Source organism: Schistocerca gregaria, chromosome 2 (genome assembly GCF_023897955.1).
Source record: "Schistocerca gregaria isolate iqSchGreg1 chromosome 2, iqSchGreg1.2, whole genome shotgun sequence".
NCBI classification, from domain to species: Eukaryota; Metazoa; Arthropoda; class Insecta; order Orthoptera; family Acrididae; genus Schistocerca; species Schistocerca gregaria.
The window spans coordinates 538383403-538399718 of NC_064921.1; the positions used below are offsets into that span (position 1 = coordinate 538383403).

A 16316-nucleotide genomic window follows, 5' to 3' on the forward strand; every position below is an offset into this window, starting at 1 on the left:
TCAAAAGAAGACTAATAGCTGTGGAAATGGATTATTTGCGTAGGAGTGCCGGAATATCAAGAATCGAAAGGAAATCTAATGATGAAGTAAGAGCTAGAATGAAGGGAAATGATATAGTGATAGATAGAATTGAAAGAAAACCACTAAAATGGTGTGGACATATGATGAGAATGCCAGATCATCGGTGGCCAAAGAAGGTCTATGAATGGAAACCACCCAGCAGATGTAAGTGCTGAAGCCCATGACGTTTTTGGACAGACCATATAAATGGAGTAATGGAACATTGCAGCATCGACAAGGAAGATGTGCTGAATAAAGAGGCTTGGCAGAGGATAACAGGAATATAACAAGATGCTGTTATTCATTGATCTTTGTATTGATTAATCCTGTAATAATAATAGTAATGCAGTCCTAATGACAAACTTCAGATCTGGCATTCCTATAATAATAATAGTAATGCAGTCCTAATGACAAACTTCAGATCTGGCATTTACGTGTGTAAAAAATTTCCATTTATTCCTTTCAAACCACATGAAGTATGTGGCGAGATTTTGCGTTTACTGTTGCCACACAGAAAGTAAAACGTAGAAAAAGTGTCGTGAAAATCTGAAGCAGTGTGTGTCAGGTATCGATAATCTTTCTTAGAAATATTATTATTATTATTATTATTATTATTATTATTTTCATCACAACCAAAGTACTGTGATTTCAGTTTTATTTGTGTGTCCATTTGTAGAAAACCCATTCATAATTTTATTTCATTACAATGTGTACTGTCTTGGGAATTATTTAAGACCAGTAATAAATCCCCACCAGTTTGGTGAAATGTGATATAAACATTTTCCAATGTGTCTGTACTTTTGCCAGAAATTGGAAAGTGACACACATTAATTTTTTTGTACTATCCTTTGTAAATTAACTGCTTAAATAATTACATGTCTGTTAAGGATGTGCTTCTCTTACGATATGAACAAAAAAATCCAAATTGAAAGCTTCATAAACACCTGAGTTACGGCATTTATGTACATAAGTACCATTTTGCATTGACATTCTTGCAGAGTCCACTTACCAGAATATCACAACATTTAAAATCAGTTATAAAAAAAAATAATTCAGTCTGAGACCAAAATTATTCTGCACAAGTTCTTATAAATATAAGCAAATGTGTAAAGTTCCATGAAAATCTGAGATGATGGCTGACATAACCTGCGTGATTTGACATGGAATGACCCGCTAGACATTTAGTGGAAGACAGAGCTCCACTTTTAAAAATATTGGCATGTATGCTGTTGCTCTCTTTTTTTTTCTGGTGGCCTAGTGTCATCAGTTTCAAGATAATTAAGTGGAGAAATTTTATTTTAATAAATATTTCCCATTATGCTTGCTGTGAGCCAATCTACTTTGCTACTTGGAAGGGACACTATAAGGAGAGATATACAGGCATCTAAAATTTTGATAGACAGCTCCAAACATTTGAAATAGGCTACAAAAGTTACAACTTGAATATCCAGCAGTAAATGTTTAAAAAAGTAAAGAATTCAGCCCCATAGCACTTTCAAAGCCACATAAGTAGAAACGCCACAAAGTTTTCTAAGTTATTAGGTGAAGATGGATTTATCAAATAATGTTTGCAGATAGTTGAAGGTATAATTGTGTTTCAAGAGAGGAGAGGACTTCTTGAATGTTGATTGCTCAAACTATACTCTTCACAATCACAGGACTGAAAAATTATTTATTTCTGTCTCACTTGTGAAATGTAGCTGACTCAGATAATCAGCTTTAACTCATCAAAAACTGCTGTATCTTGCAAAGAAAATATGTATGCTCTTACAGAAGAATTCAGAATTACTGAAACATTAAAACTGTGTGCCATACTGGGACCTGAACCTGAAATCTTGCCTTTTGTGGGCAATGCTTGTCTTGACTGAGCTATTCAGGTACGACTCATGACCCATCCTCGTATCTTCATTTGTGCCAGTACTTTCCTTATATTATTCAGGTACGAATCGTGACCCACCCTTGTAGCTTCATTTGTGCCAGTACTTTTCTCATATTTTCTGTTCTTCATATAAGCTTTTCTGTGTATACCTAAAAGGACTGGCATTCCTGAAAGGAACCATGTCATGGAGCTATGACCACAGCCAAGGAGTTGAATGTGTGAGTGTAGATTGAGTGTCATGCTGGGGTAAATCAGTTGGTAAGATTAGATATAGGTTTGAGTTCCAGTTAAACAAGAAGTTTCATATCCGTGCACACTCTTCTGCGGAGTGAAATGTTAATTCTGCTGCAAAATTATTGATTATTTAGTTGTTGAAGCGCACATCTACCAGTTAAGATTGTTTGCACACAGTCAGTAATTTTCAAAAGATTCGATCTCAAATGGCATTTATTATCTGTCGTATGCGCAGATGGTACACATTTTTTTAAGTGCTTAATTTGATTATCTTACATGTTAACTGTTAAAAGCTTCCCCACTTCACTGACATTTGGCACTATTCTTTCTCACATGTACAATTTAATGTGAGTGAAAATAGTTTTAGACTACAGGCCTTGTATATCACATAGGGAACCCAGATAGATATAGTTTATTTTATTTTAATTATTATTGGAATACACAGTACCTCAGATTATCATTTGTCAAGTTGAATGTAATATAATTCTACAATTTGCACAGTAATACAGGAACTAAACCATAGGAGTAAGCAACATGATTTTTCGACATAAAATGTTTTATTTTTCTATCCCTCCCCTCTCACTTACTACTCTTTTTTGAGTTATCTTTAACATTACCATTTTCTAATTAGTACAATAGAGTGAGTCATATACGCAGTGTGTCAAAAGTTGTGGAATGATTTGGATTAGGTAATGTCTCATTTGTTCTGCTTGAACAGTTTTTGACTTTCACATTGTCAAAATGACAAGTGTATGTCACTTGTTAACAACAGTTCCTATCATAGAGATCTTTTCCTTGCAGCTGTATCACCAGTAAAAATTCAGCAACTGCAATGAAAATAATTTATAGACTTTAAAAATCTAAAACTATCTCATCAAAGTATGTTGTGCATGGAGGAAGACTTAAATAGTTCAACTTAGGAAAAATGTAGAAGTCACACACAGTTTAAAAAGTAAATGTTTATATATGTTTAACACTGAGGATTTTCATATAAGTGTTGATTTTGGAGTAATGTTAATGGTAAATGTTACATCAGAAATAAATATGTAATAAAATATGAAGGAGATTGTATTAGTTACTGTTTTTGTGTTCTTCAGTCCAAAGACTTGCTTGATGCTGCCCTCCTTGCTAGTCTATCCTGTGCAAATCTCTTTATGTGTGAATAACTACTGCAACCCTCATCCATTTGAACCATCTTACTGTATTTAGGTATGCCCTTCCCTCCATTGCCGCAATGATTATTTCCTTAGGCCTCAGGATGTGTTCTATTAACCGATCTCTTCTTTTAGTCAATTTTGCCGTAAATTAAATTCGTTTCCTGATCATTAGTTATTTCACCTACTTACCTAATCTTCAGCGTTTTTCTATAGCACTCTATTTCAAAAGCATTTTTGTCTGAGCTGTTTATCATCCACATTTCAGTTCCGTACAAGGTTATGCTCCAGACAAACGCCGTAAGAAAAGACTTCGTAGCATTTAATTTTACATTAGATGTTAACAAATTCCTTCTCTCTCTCTCTCTCTCTCTCTCTCTCTCTCTCTCTCTCTCTCTCTTTCTCTCTCTCTCTCTCTCTCTCTCTCTCTCTCTTTTTTTTTTTTTTTCTTTTTTTCCCCAAATATACTTTCTTTGCTGTTGCCAGTCTTCATTTTATATTATATGTTATTTCACCGTCCAAACAACTAATATATTACTTTCACCTTTTTATTTCTTAATCTAATCCTCTCATCATCATCTGATTTAATTTGACTACATTCTGTTGCCTGTGTTTATATTTGTTGATGTTCATCTTGCAACCTCTTTTCTCAGGCACTATTCATTCCATTCAATTGATCTTCCAAGTCCTTTGCTGACCCTGACAGAATTACAATGCGATCAGAAAACCTCTAAGTTTTTATTTCTTCTCCCTGAACTTTAATTCTCATTTCAAATTTCTCCTTGGTTTCCTTTACACCTTGCTTGAATGTACTAATTGAACAGCTTCGGGGACTGGCTACAATCATGTCCCCGTCACATCTCAACTACTTTCCTTTCAGATCCTTTGGTCCACATTACTGCATTCTGGTTTCTGTACAAGTTGTAAGTAACCTTTTGCACACTGTATTTTATCCCTGCTATCTTCAAAATGTCGGAAAGTGCAGTACAGTCAGCATCATCAAAAACTTTCTCTAAATCTACAAACGCTATAAATGTAGATTTGTATTTCTTCAGCCTACTTCTAAGATAAGTTGTTGAATCAGTATTGCCTCACATGTTCCTAACATTTCTCTGGAAACCAAAGTCATCCTTCTCAAGGTTGGATTTCAGGAGATTTTCCTGTCTTCTCTAAATAATTTCTGTCATCATTTTTGCAACCATGACTTATTAAGCATGTAGTTCAAAACTCTTCACACCTGTCAATACCTACCTATTTTGGAAGCCTTGTTTTGACTCATATGTTTCAGTGCTGTGCCATATTTTTATTTTTTTGAATTTTGTAAAAACACCAGAATTATCAAAGAATAACAACAAAATTGGCAAAAAAAATCCAAATTAAACTGAAAAATTACATCAAATTTGGCATCTAATTATTGTTGGACATTTGATACGTGTTATAAAAATGTGTATGTTCCACATCTCCTTCTACTTACCCACTGAACAGATTTCAACTAAACTTGATTGAACTGTTACTGTTTGGAACGATGTGCTGTGGGGGGTAAGAACTATCTACATATCAAAGAGCTCAGTGTGTGAATTAAAAGACAATGTATGCATCGGTGTACGAATACCCGTATGGTATTCATCTAGTATTTGACAATGAGAGCAAGCAGTGATTCACAGCAAACATTACAAATAACTTTAAACCTTTATGAAACTTTCCTTGCTGACAACCCCTACACAATGATGAAAGGAAAAAAGCTTGAGGTTGGACTCCATTGGGAACCACGTGCTCAGTGAGTGCAATTTTAGTATTGTAACAAGAAAAATGGCAGCCTCAGTCATAAGGGGTTTGAAATCATTCATTACAGCGAATCAATTTCAGTTACTGTGTGACCATCTTCAGTGCAAGTATTTAAATCTTGAAGACTCATGGAGTAATAGCACATATTACAATTTCAACATGGCGTCAATACTTAAGAACATAGCAGCTAACAAAAAAATTTTGAACTTAGTCTTAAAGACTAAAATATTTGTGCTGAAGATGGTTACACAGTGACTGAAATAGATTTGCCATAATAAATGGTTTCAAACTTCTTACACCTGTAGCCGCCATTTTTCTTACTTATGATAGGAAAAAGTTTGTCTCTTAAGGAATTTTTGCTATTCATGCATTAAAACTGCCGCCTGAAGTATGACGTTTTAATTTATTACTTCTCTACTACTGTGTTCACAACACATTTTGCAAACAAGTTATACATATACTACTGAATGTACCTGCAAAGTAAACATTGTACAAACACATTTCAGGAGTTACAACATCATTAACATTGAGATGCATGAAAATGAGACTGCAGGGCGAAATTTGCAAGAAATATCGGTGGAATATGTGTACAAATACTTGTGAAATATTTTAAATAGATGAGAAATGTATTTGACATGTGCATACACATGCAAACCACGTCTAGAAAGCTTATCCTAAACCCCCATAATATTTCCAATAAAATTTGATACACACATTAGTTTTGATCTGGTGCCAAAAAGAAGTGTCAGCTTCCTATTGGGGTGGGTGTGATAACATGGAGAAAGCAGGGAGGAGGGACAGGAAGAGATGGACAGGCAAAGAAGGGGAAGGAGAAGATGGATGCAGTTGGGGAAGGGAGAGAAGATCAGAGGGGGAGGAGAAGATGGTCAGAGAGAGGTGGAGAGGAGGAGGAGATGGACTAATAGAGGATTGGAATAAATACATACCCAGGCAATGCCAGGTACTCAGGGGGGGAGGAGGTGAGCTACACTGCATATAAGAAGGCCACATCTTTCTTCCTCACCTCAGTGACACCATCTGCATTCCGAAAGATGTTTCTGAGGGCTTAATTTGAGTGTAGTTTGCCGATAGAAGGAAATTAGGTGTGAGGGTACAGCTATTGTATCAGTACAGACAGTAAGCTAAAGAGAGATAAAAAGGTAATGTTCATGGAGATAGTCCCATTTAATTTGGGATTCAGAGATAGCTGCATGGACATCACACATTAATTTTAAACACCAAAATTTGCTCACATGTTAGTGTCACTGGCTGTTAAATATTCTCATTTTTTCGCCTGCAAATACTATCTGTGGTTTTGCTAGTGAATGATCACCAGTAGTACTCTTAAATATATACATTCTTGACACTACATTTAAACTAATCAGTAAAAAATCAAAGTAGATTTTGGCCTTTAGATGGTAACCCTTCTGTGAAATGCAGCAGTTGCTTCTTCCTTAGTGGTAGGTACTTTCATAGAGCACATTTGATTCTGCGAACAGGAAATTATCTGTCTGTTGTCATGTTATACTTCGATTATAGAAATTTGTGCTACTGCAGTTATTGTATAAGAAAATGGATTGTTTGGCAAAAAGTGTGAAATTCCTCCTTTCACTAAACTCTCCATCAGGGTTAGTTTATTGTAGTGGCTGTGCCAGGCTAGTAACGCAGTGGATCAGGAGAGAACGCATCCTCTGTATGGTCACATACTGCACCCAGAATGACTGAAGTCAAGGAGATGTTTTCGTAGAACACAGACCACACTTAGAAACACTGCCATAAAAGTTAGATTGCAGTTTTGGAGGACTATGATCTACCTTCCCCCTGGCTGGAAAAGAGTTTCAGGAACTCTACTTCGTGGGCATGATGAGGAGTGGATAACTTAGAAGTCCCTGAGTAGACTGAGATTTGGAGTTGGCCTATCAAACATTAATTTAACAAGATGGGGCTGCACTGATAAAGATGATATTCAGGGTGACTGAGTAGAAGACAAGGCTGTTCATCATATGCTTTAACGCTGACTGTGACCAGCCTCCTGCACAGAATATGTTCATCAAGGAACAGAAAATGCATTGAAGCTGGCCAAGATTTGGGAAAAAGTAATAAGCCATAATTGTGTATAATACATATGTTTTTGATATAGGTGTAAATATATATTATTGTTAAGAATTTTTTGTAATGTGCCAAAATTGTTGCTGATCCCCTGATAGACTCTGTAGAGAAATGGAAAAAGGCAGGAAGAAGAAGGCATTGCATATTGCTGAATTAATTTGGTTTCATTCAGTACAAAAGATTTTGTGTGTGTATTAAAGGATATTGCCATGAAAGTGGAGTCAGTCAGCTCTGATTGAGAGTACTGTATGTTGTGCAAACAAATGATAAATAATTATTTTGCCCTATGGCTTGTATTTCACTCATGATATTTCCACATACAAGAATTTTGTTGTTTGATAAGGTGCATGATATAATTTTGTCAAAATGCCCAGGTATCCTGAACGTGTGAGCCATTGTACTGAAGTTTATTCAGTGTGCAGATCGGGGCTTGGAGAAATAGCTGCTTGGATGTGCAAAAGCGCAAAATTCTACTTATGGAATGAAAACTTTCTGTCAATGAATATTTATATCCTTTACATCCCTGTTAAAATTGCCAGTAAATTTTGAAGAGAGTAATGCAAATTTTGAATGGTTTTTGTAATGAATTTTTGTCAAAATACTATAGAAGTCATTGACCGATTTATGAAGAATAGACTTCATTAGAGGTTGTTTGTAATTGCGAGCATTGTGCTGTAGGTAAAGAAGTTTGCCAAACTTTGATGTTGATCCCTTATTCCATTGAGATACATTAGTTAATCACATACCCAGTAAAAACAGTGTGACTCAGTGTTTTACATAGGCAGGGCTACATGTTGACCTAACTTTGAACCACTTATTATTGAGAACTTTAATTCACTCTGAAGCATTTCCTCCATTATTCCCGAACAGTTCCATCTCATTCGTGTTTTTGGACAACACTCATGACAATACCATGCCAGGAGATTTGCTAAGCAAATCATAACAAAGAACAGATTTCCTCCTTTTTAAATCTCCATTTTACAGTAATTCACTGTTCTTGGATAGAACACACTGAAAGTTTACCAGGAAATTCTAGGGTTTATGTGCTCAAGATCAAGTAGATGGGCAAAAAATTGCTGCAGGAACTACTACAGCTCCTATTTGGAGAGCATCTCAGTGCAATTAACCCAAATAAAGTACACCTATGAAATTGTTAATGAACTGTACACCAGTGTCACTGTGGCCATCAGTTATTTGTTGGAGAAATTGTCTGGATGTAGAATATTTTATAATGATATTGGACTCTCAGATATTAAACTCTTTTTATTTTACTTCTGTCGCATACTTTTTCAGTCCCTATTAATGTTAATGCATCCGAAATTCGAGACTAGTGAAAAACTGTCATGGAAGCTTTTCAGTGATACAACTTGAATGTGATCCAGATTTAAAGACTTCATTTGCAGTTCAATTTCATGAAGGTGCTATTCATTTAATTAAATGCATGTATTACACAAATATTTTGAAATGTTCCAAATTACTTATAAATCCATTAATAAATTATTTCCACACTCGTGGAATATGGAGTACAATGTTATCGACAGCTGCCTCCCCTCTTCTATTAGGAACAAGTGTATTGCAACAATGACCATTCTTGCAGTGGACAATTTTATTTTCTTCAACACTGTCTGAAGATTCGTCAGATTTGTAATTTTTACCACTGTCTGTAACCACTGCAGGAGAATCAGTTTCAGGTTCACTTTCATCGGGGAAGTCGTTTGTCACATTCCAGACTGAGTTCATCTAAAAATGCTTCCCGTATAGCATCTACCATTAGTAAAATGGCACTTCTACATGCTGTTTCCATATAAACATTTTTCACACTTCGTGACAGAACAGTTATACAATGTGTACTCTAGGGTCACAGGGACCCTTAAAAATCTGCTTGTCACATTAATTAAACAGCAATGTTCCAAAACATTAGTCCTCTATTAGGTCTCACTCAATGCTGAATGGTCAGGCTGATCCTGATGTACCCTTCTAGGATTAAGGGACTATAAAATCGAACAGAGACCAAGTGAGTATAAGAATACTGTAGAACCATCTAGACTAAAAGTTACAGACAAGATGACTTTTACTGCATAGTCGACCATGAATCAGCTGCAAAACAAAAGAGTCTTTCACCATCAGTTCCCCATATTTTTTAAATGAAGAGTGGAGAACATTTTATATGCAGATAATGTTGAATGTGCTGCTAAGAAACAGTTGAGTTGTGTACGAGGCATCAACAATGACAGTTCACGTAATTCAGATAGAAAAAGAGATAATCAATATTATTCAGCACCCCAGAGCTCTGTATATACCTTTCTTTTTTAGAAATGAGTAAGAAAATGGACATTTCTGTACTTCACATAAGTGGCACAGTCAGATTGTTCAGAGTGACATTTACTACTGGTCAAGTAATTGAGGGACTAGTTGACATATCAAAATATATCCTGAGGCATATTGTATTCGGGACCACTTGGTGTGCAACTGATTAATACTAGTCCGCATCTCCAGGTCTTGTTCTCGGTTTCAATTCCCGACGGGGTCAGGGATTTTCCCCTGCCTCGAGATGACTGGGTGTTTGTGATGTCCTCATCATTTCATCATCATTCATCAAAGTGGTGAAATTTGGCTGATTAATGGTTGGGAATTTGTACAGACGCTGATAACCGCGCAGTTGAGTGCCCCACATACCAAACATCATCATCCTGATTAATACTATTGAAGATAGAGGAAAGAAACACAAACATTGATCACAGCTTTTAAAAGTGTTCTTTGCACTCTTGAGTCATGTAAACAATGATTGTCCTTTCCATCTTTGAGTTGTGTAAATAATAATTAGAGAAAACTACATCAGTACGTATGTCTTAGTTTGTGCAGCAATCATATCCCTTATGAAGCTAAACTTTTATCTGTTCAACAGTTCTGATACACAGCCTATATACTTGGTATGAAGTCTTATAATGGCCCACGAAGTGAAGGAATGCTGAAATACAGTGTGTAGTGTTGACATTTTAGTGAACTATTTATGGACTGACACATATTACAGTGTGTCTTGAAAACACAAGTTAATTGGAGACAATTGATTAATGATTGTCCTATAATATCAGACAAGAAGTGGGACGTGATAGTCTGCCGTTCATTCAAAGGTCAAACTGGAGTAAATGCAGGGTTCTGTTGTTTTTCTGAAGAGAATTCCATGCTGCAGCATGGAGATTGTGGATTAGTACTCATACTTTCTGTTGTGCAGTTTATCTGAAGTTTAAACCTGTGACTGTTGTTTTAATTAATTTTGTGTCTGTGACTTCCAGTTTATCTGGTGACATCAAGAAACAGATTTTTTTAAGTAATGAAAATTTTTACATTTGTGCAAATACTGTATCACTTCAGGGCAAAGTGAGTGTGTGTACTTCAGTGCTGATCTTCAGTTTTAAAATGAACAAAGGTATCTGTAGGTTTTTAAATTGTAAATACATACGGCATACAGACAATTTCAGATGAATGTGCAAAGAAGTCTTTGGATAGAAACACAGTGTCTGTACTATGTTGATTTGTTGACAGTAGTCAGGCTTGGAGAGCAGGTTACTGCTGTCTTATAGGATTAATGATGGGCTCTGTGAAAACAGTAGTTCCACATGAATTGAAGAAATCTGAGAGTAAGAGATAGCTCTCCCTTTCCCTCTGATCTACCCTCTAACCCCTCCTCCCCACCCCACCCCCCCTTTCTCCCGCAGTATAGTATGATCTCAGTAAATTTGTTGGCTTGGGTCTTCTTTTGGCCATTCATATAAATACCATGTGGTATTAAAGATTATTTCCTGTTCACCTGATATTTTTATATCATATGCACATTTGGACATAGTCTGCCACTGTGTAGGTTTTCTTGATTTTAGTGTCTCTTCCCAAGTGTAAAAATTATACTACAAAAAGCTGTCAACATGCACGAAGTTTACCTGTTCAGTTATTATCTCAGTGGTTAAAATTTTGTACTAACAAAATTCAGTATGTGCACCCACTATTCTGAATGTTATTACCTTTTTGATGAGAATATGAAAAGAATGAGGATATGTGAAATGAGAACACTGATCCACTGCTGGATAGGGGCTGTTCTCACATTGCTATGCTAAGATGATCATTAAAATAGATGATACTTTTACGTATCCTTGTACTGTTTTTGACATAGGAGATTTTGTAATTTTGCTTAGAATTTTGATTTTATATATTTTCCAAAAACTTGAAATAGTGATGGGGTGGATGATCCTACTACGTGCTCTGCTTGTGAAACTACAAAGAATTTGAAAATTTTAAGTGTTCTATTTTTTATATTTTCTTTCATCATTGACTAGTTTGATTTATCAACATTGTGTGCAAGAATTGTATAAGATAATGTGTAGTTTGCTTAAATCCTAAATAGTAACAATTTAATTTTGATTTACAGAGAAGTACCTAATGCCAAACAGCACTACCACCCTTGTGAGTATAGCTGAGGAACGCTCGTTGTCCCCAGCTACTTTTACGCCAGCTCCTGTCATTGTGCAGGCTGCATACTCTAATTACAGGTGGGTACATGCAATTATTTACAACAAATGTTCACGTATTACAAATTAATTCATTTTCTGTTTGATAGAACTAAAATGCACCTGCTTTATTGTTGCCTGCAAGGGACACAGTGACTGCAGTGGAAATTTGTGGTATTAATTCTCGTGTAACCTATACTTTTCTTAGAATCTCATCGATTTTGCTGTTACCGTGTGGTTTATGACAAAATTGCGACTGGAAATTGATTACAACATATACAATGAAAAGAGAAACTTGAAACAAAATTTGTCAGCTAAAACTCCTACGAAAAATAAAATTAATGCCGTGTCATAGATAATGATTTATAAGTTGTGAACTTTACTGGTTTAGCTTGTTTTCTGAATTAAGTTTTTTTCTTTTAATGGGGTGCCAGACCTGTTGTAGCAATGCAAATAGAAGGTGTTAAAAGCATAATGAAGATAAGGCAAGGAAGAATGCATATAGAGAAGAAATATATAACAAAGAGGGAAGCTTGGAATTACAGAAACACTATTTTAGTGAAAACATCTTGTCTATCAACAGATATCATGCTGCATTAAAATTCGGTAACCTGTAATGTATCGTCAGCAGAAATGTCATGAAGGCTTTAATTATTGGACAAGTTAAGTTATAATCAAAGCACAAAACTTGTAGTTAGGCCAACTTACCTACGTTAGAGTTCACCATTTTGCCTTCCAGACCTCTGTGTTTTCAAAGCAATTTATGCAGTGGTAATTGTACTTCATGTTGGTTGCATTTCTTGCTTATATAACTTGATTGATTGATGTTGTAATGCGGATTTTATTTTGTAACTTGCAGTAACTCGTACGTCACAACTACCACCTCTGCTGAACAATCTCCCCAGCAAACAACTGTTAAGAGGGAACTTGAGGTGGTTGAGGAGGCTGACACAACATTAGAAGAAGAAAGTAAAAAGAAGATGAGGATTGAGAACAGTCAAGATGTCTCAGGAGATAAATGATGAATGTTTGAGACGTTTGTGTGGTGAAGAACAGCATGTTCTAGTCCACTTCATACGGTACCAAGTGTAGTTCTCATTTAATAGTGAACACTGTTATCATGACTGACTGTTACATCAATTTTAAATCCTTTCTTAACTCAGTTTATTTTTAAATGTCAGCAGTTGTTCCTTCCCTGTCCTATCCTTCCCTCTTCATTCATTTTATACCTAGTTTATTAGGATTGTGTGACATCAATAGTGTAAACAGTGGATTAATTGTCACAAAGTACAAGGAGTTTAATTTTTGTAGCAGAAACCTGTTATTGGCCGCAGGTGAGGCCAATGTTATTATGAATCAGTATTTTGCTTGTTTGTGTTATACAAGGAAAAGAGGTACTGGTAAAGGCTAGCACAGAATTCTTTACCTTCTTTGGTTCCTGTTCTTAAGTAAAAGTTTTAAGTTGCAACTCAGAGTCACTTCATTGATTATGAAGAAATCTTTATTGTACTTGTATTTCCAGGAACAAAATGCAAGTAACACCAGTACAAATCTGAATGAATCCTACAGTAATTTTTTAGTTCTTTTTTGAAAATGTGAGTGCAGTGGGTATATTTGACTTTTCTTGTAACAGAAAATGAAATGTCTGATGTTTTTCATGTGAATAGTTTACACTATAAAAATATTATAATCTTAAATATAAAAAAACTTATCACTGAGAACAAAACGCCATGATAAAATGCTTTTTGGTATGAAGTAAACACCTGAAGCATTCACAAGTGCTGAAAAAACCTTGCCTTAAAATATTTAATCATTCAAAATGAAATTCAGCAGAATATTCAATCCAAGACTCAACTGTGAATGAACTTGGGCATTACGTGTTAGAATAATGTGATCGTTGGAACTAGTTTTAACTTACGGTAAGGACGTAGAGTAAAAATTCTCAACTAATGATCATAAAATTATTTAGTTGCAGTTAGTTTTGAGTGAATTTTATACGAGACACATTTCAGTGATTTTCATTGAACTGAAATAGTTCAGCATCCATGTGAGAGCTTTTAGTTATACTTATTTTTCAATTTAAAGTTTCTGTTACAGAAATTTCTCAATCGTTATGCAAATATGAACTACAGCAAGAACTGTAGACAGGTATGTGGAAGTTTATCTTGCTTATTTATAATGTTCCACAATGCAAAATGTAGGAAAAGAAAATATAACATTTGTATACATTTAATGTTTACAGACTGCAGCCTCATACATAATCACCAGATTAATAGTTATTGGAAGTGGAAAATTTTTATAAATGGCTAAATATATGCATTATGAGAAGAAATAGTTTCTTTAAAAATAAAAGCCTATACCAGTTTTGTTTTTTACTGTATTCAGATGTATTAGTAGATGTGACACCTTTAATAATAATGATACCATTGTTAACAATTTCTCAGTTCTGCCTTAAACTTGTTAATGGTGACTACACTAAGCAATGCAATAACTGTTGTTTCATCACATGGTGCTAGTGTGCTGTTGAAGCTGTGATGTCTCATTGCTTTCATGCTGTGCAGTTCGAAGGTCCATACTGAAGGAAATTGTTCTACATTGTGGTTCCTTCCCCTTATCATAACAATTTGATGTACATATATTTTGGAAGTTCAGAATTAACTGATACTACGTTACATCTACCAAATACTGAAATAAAACCTGTGGCGCTTTATTGTTGGAAAGAAAATATTAAAGTACAATGTTAGATGAAATGCTTTTAGGACACCAGGTCTTGTTAACACAACTTGTTGTGGGGAAGAATAACTTTTGTGTCATATTTTGTCAAATAATGTAGATTTGCTTGTACAACGTTGTAAATGTTATGATTCTTTTGTTAGGTAAAGAGTGAAAAAATGAGATACCATTATTTACTTATGAATATATATATGGTAACATGTATAGATTTATAGTGTCTTCATTGTTTCTTATTTCTGTGATTGGTACACTAGTGAAGAGATTATTTTGAAAAGTGTGATTGTTTCTTGTGCTCATTAGTTTCAGTCCTTGTTATAAATTCTGAATTCTATGTATATTTTTACATGCATTCAGTAGCTGCTTGTGGCGTGGAATATACATGTCATTACACCACACAGAAAATTTACTAAATGCTTAAAATAATTGTAGAATATTCATCCTGAATGCAGGTCCCTTATTCTGTATATATCATTGTAGATAGACACTTTCAACAGCTGTTGTTTATTTTAATAATAAAAGTCCTTTAAAATAATGGAACAGTAACTTAGACAACACACCTGTAGTCACATATTCTTGTTCTGTTTCTGAGTGCTATTGTTTGACAAGAATTACATTAATCTCTCTGTCTCTCTCTCAAGTAAAAAGTATCCAGAAATAAAACTAAAAACAGTCGGCAGTGCTGAGAAGATTGCTTTGAAGACTCATTGCTGTACACACCATATCCTAACAAATGTATTGTGCCCCTACTCTATTATGATGTAGTCAAGTTATTCAGCAAACATAGTGCATGAGGAAAACTGTGAAATAGCTTGGCATTTTTGGTACTCCCAAACTTTCCCAAAGGTAAGTTTTACATTAATTCTATCACTACAGAAAATGATCATCAATTGTTACTTAAACACACATACTGATATCAGATGTTAATGGCTCACAGTTAATGATTATCGTCATCTCCTTGTGTCTTTTTCTTTGGAATATTTTGTGTCAGAAAAATTTGCATATGCTATTAAAGTGGCTTTTTAATTTTTCATTCCACTTTTAATCTCTTATTTCAAATTTATGCTTTTTCTCAATCTCTTCTTCCTACATTACTGGACGGCCCTCTAGAAACTTGATATTTAAACAGCTGCTTTATTTTATTCAGCATGGAGAGTAAGAGTATAATTCACTGTAGAGGCTTTCAGGGCAGGGTAGTGGCATGGCTATATTTACACTGGCTAACTTTTAACCTCTTTTTTATCAATATTTGGAAGCCAGAACAATTTTTTAACTTGTGTATGCAGCCCATAATTTGTCAGCTTAGTTTCTGTTTCTGACTAGAACACCAACCATGTATACTGACTTCATGCTGCAAGGAAAATGAGATTTAGTTGACTAGTTAATAACAACAGAGCCTGTTAATAAGCCAACCTCACCACTATAACTTTCTTTCAAAAGTACTAGTCTCAGAGTATTGTGGAAGACCCATCGCAGAGTTGGGAAGTATTGCTTGAACGGCACACAGCCCATGGCTTGCAATAGACAGGTTTTGAGTCCCGGTTTTAACTTGCCACACTTGTTCAGTCGAGCATATGCTCTCTGTAGATTGCAGTTTTCATTTATCTCGATTGAAAGCAGATTTACCAAAAAAGTCATGTAACTATATCCTCTGAAGTTGGTTGATGTGGGAGAAGGGACCAAACAGTGAGGTCATTGATCCCATTGAATGAGAGTAGGATGGCAAATGTAATCAGCCATGTCGTGTCAAAGGAATCATCCCTGTATTTGCCTGAAGCGATTCAGGGAAATCACAGGAAACCTAAATCAGGATGGCTGGACGAAGATTTGAACTGATGTCCCCCCAAATGTGAGCCCAGTGTGCTA

General features: G+C 35.2%; 1 protein-coding gene across 2 annotated transcripts in view; it reads left to right on the plus strand.

The window, feature by feature from the left end:
• Positions 1 to 15139, plus strand: part of LOC126331017 (forkhead box protein K2) — a 96577-nt gene extending 81438 nt beyond the window's left edge. Inside the window, exons 9-11 of one of the 2 annotated variants that reach the window (XR_007563251.1) lie at positions 11642 to 11762; positions 12580 to 13868; positions 15092 to 15139. Coding sequence is in view for 1 of the 2 variants with exons in the window: in XM_049996437.1 (XP_049852394.1) it covers positions 11642 to 11762; positions 12580 to 12742 (284 nt within the window). In the remaining variant the exon portion in view is untranslated. Of the gene's footprint in view, positions 1 to 11641; positions 11763 to 12579 lie in introns of both variants that reach the window. The other variant, XM_049996437.1, reaches the window with a different exon arrangement.
• Positions 15140 to 16316: the final 1177 nt, after the last annotated feature.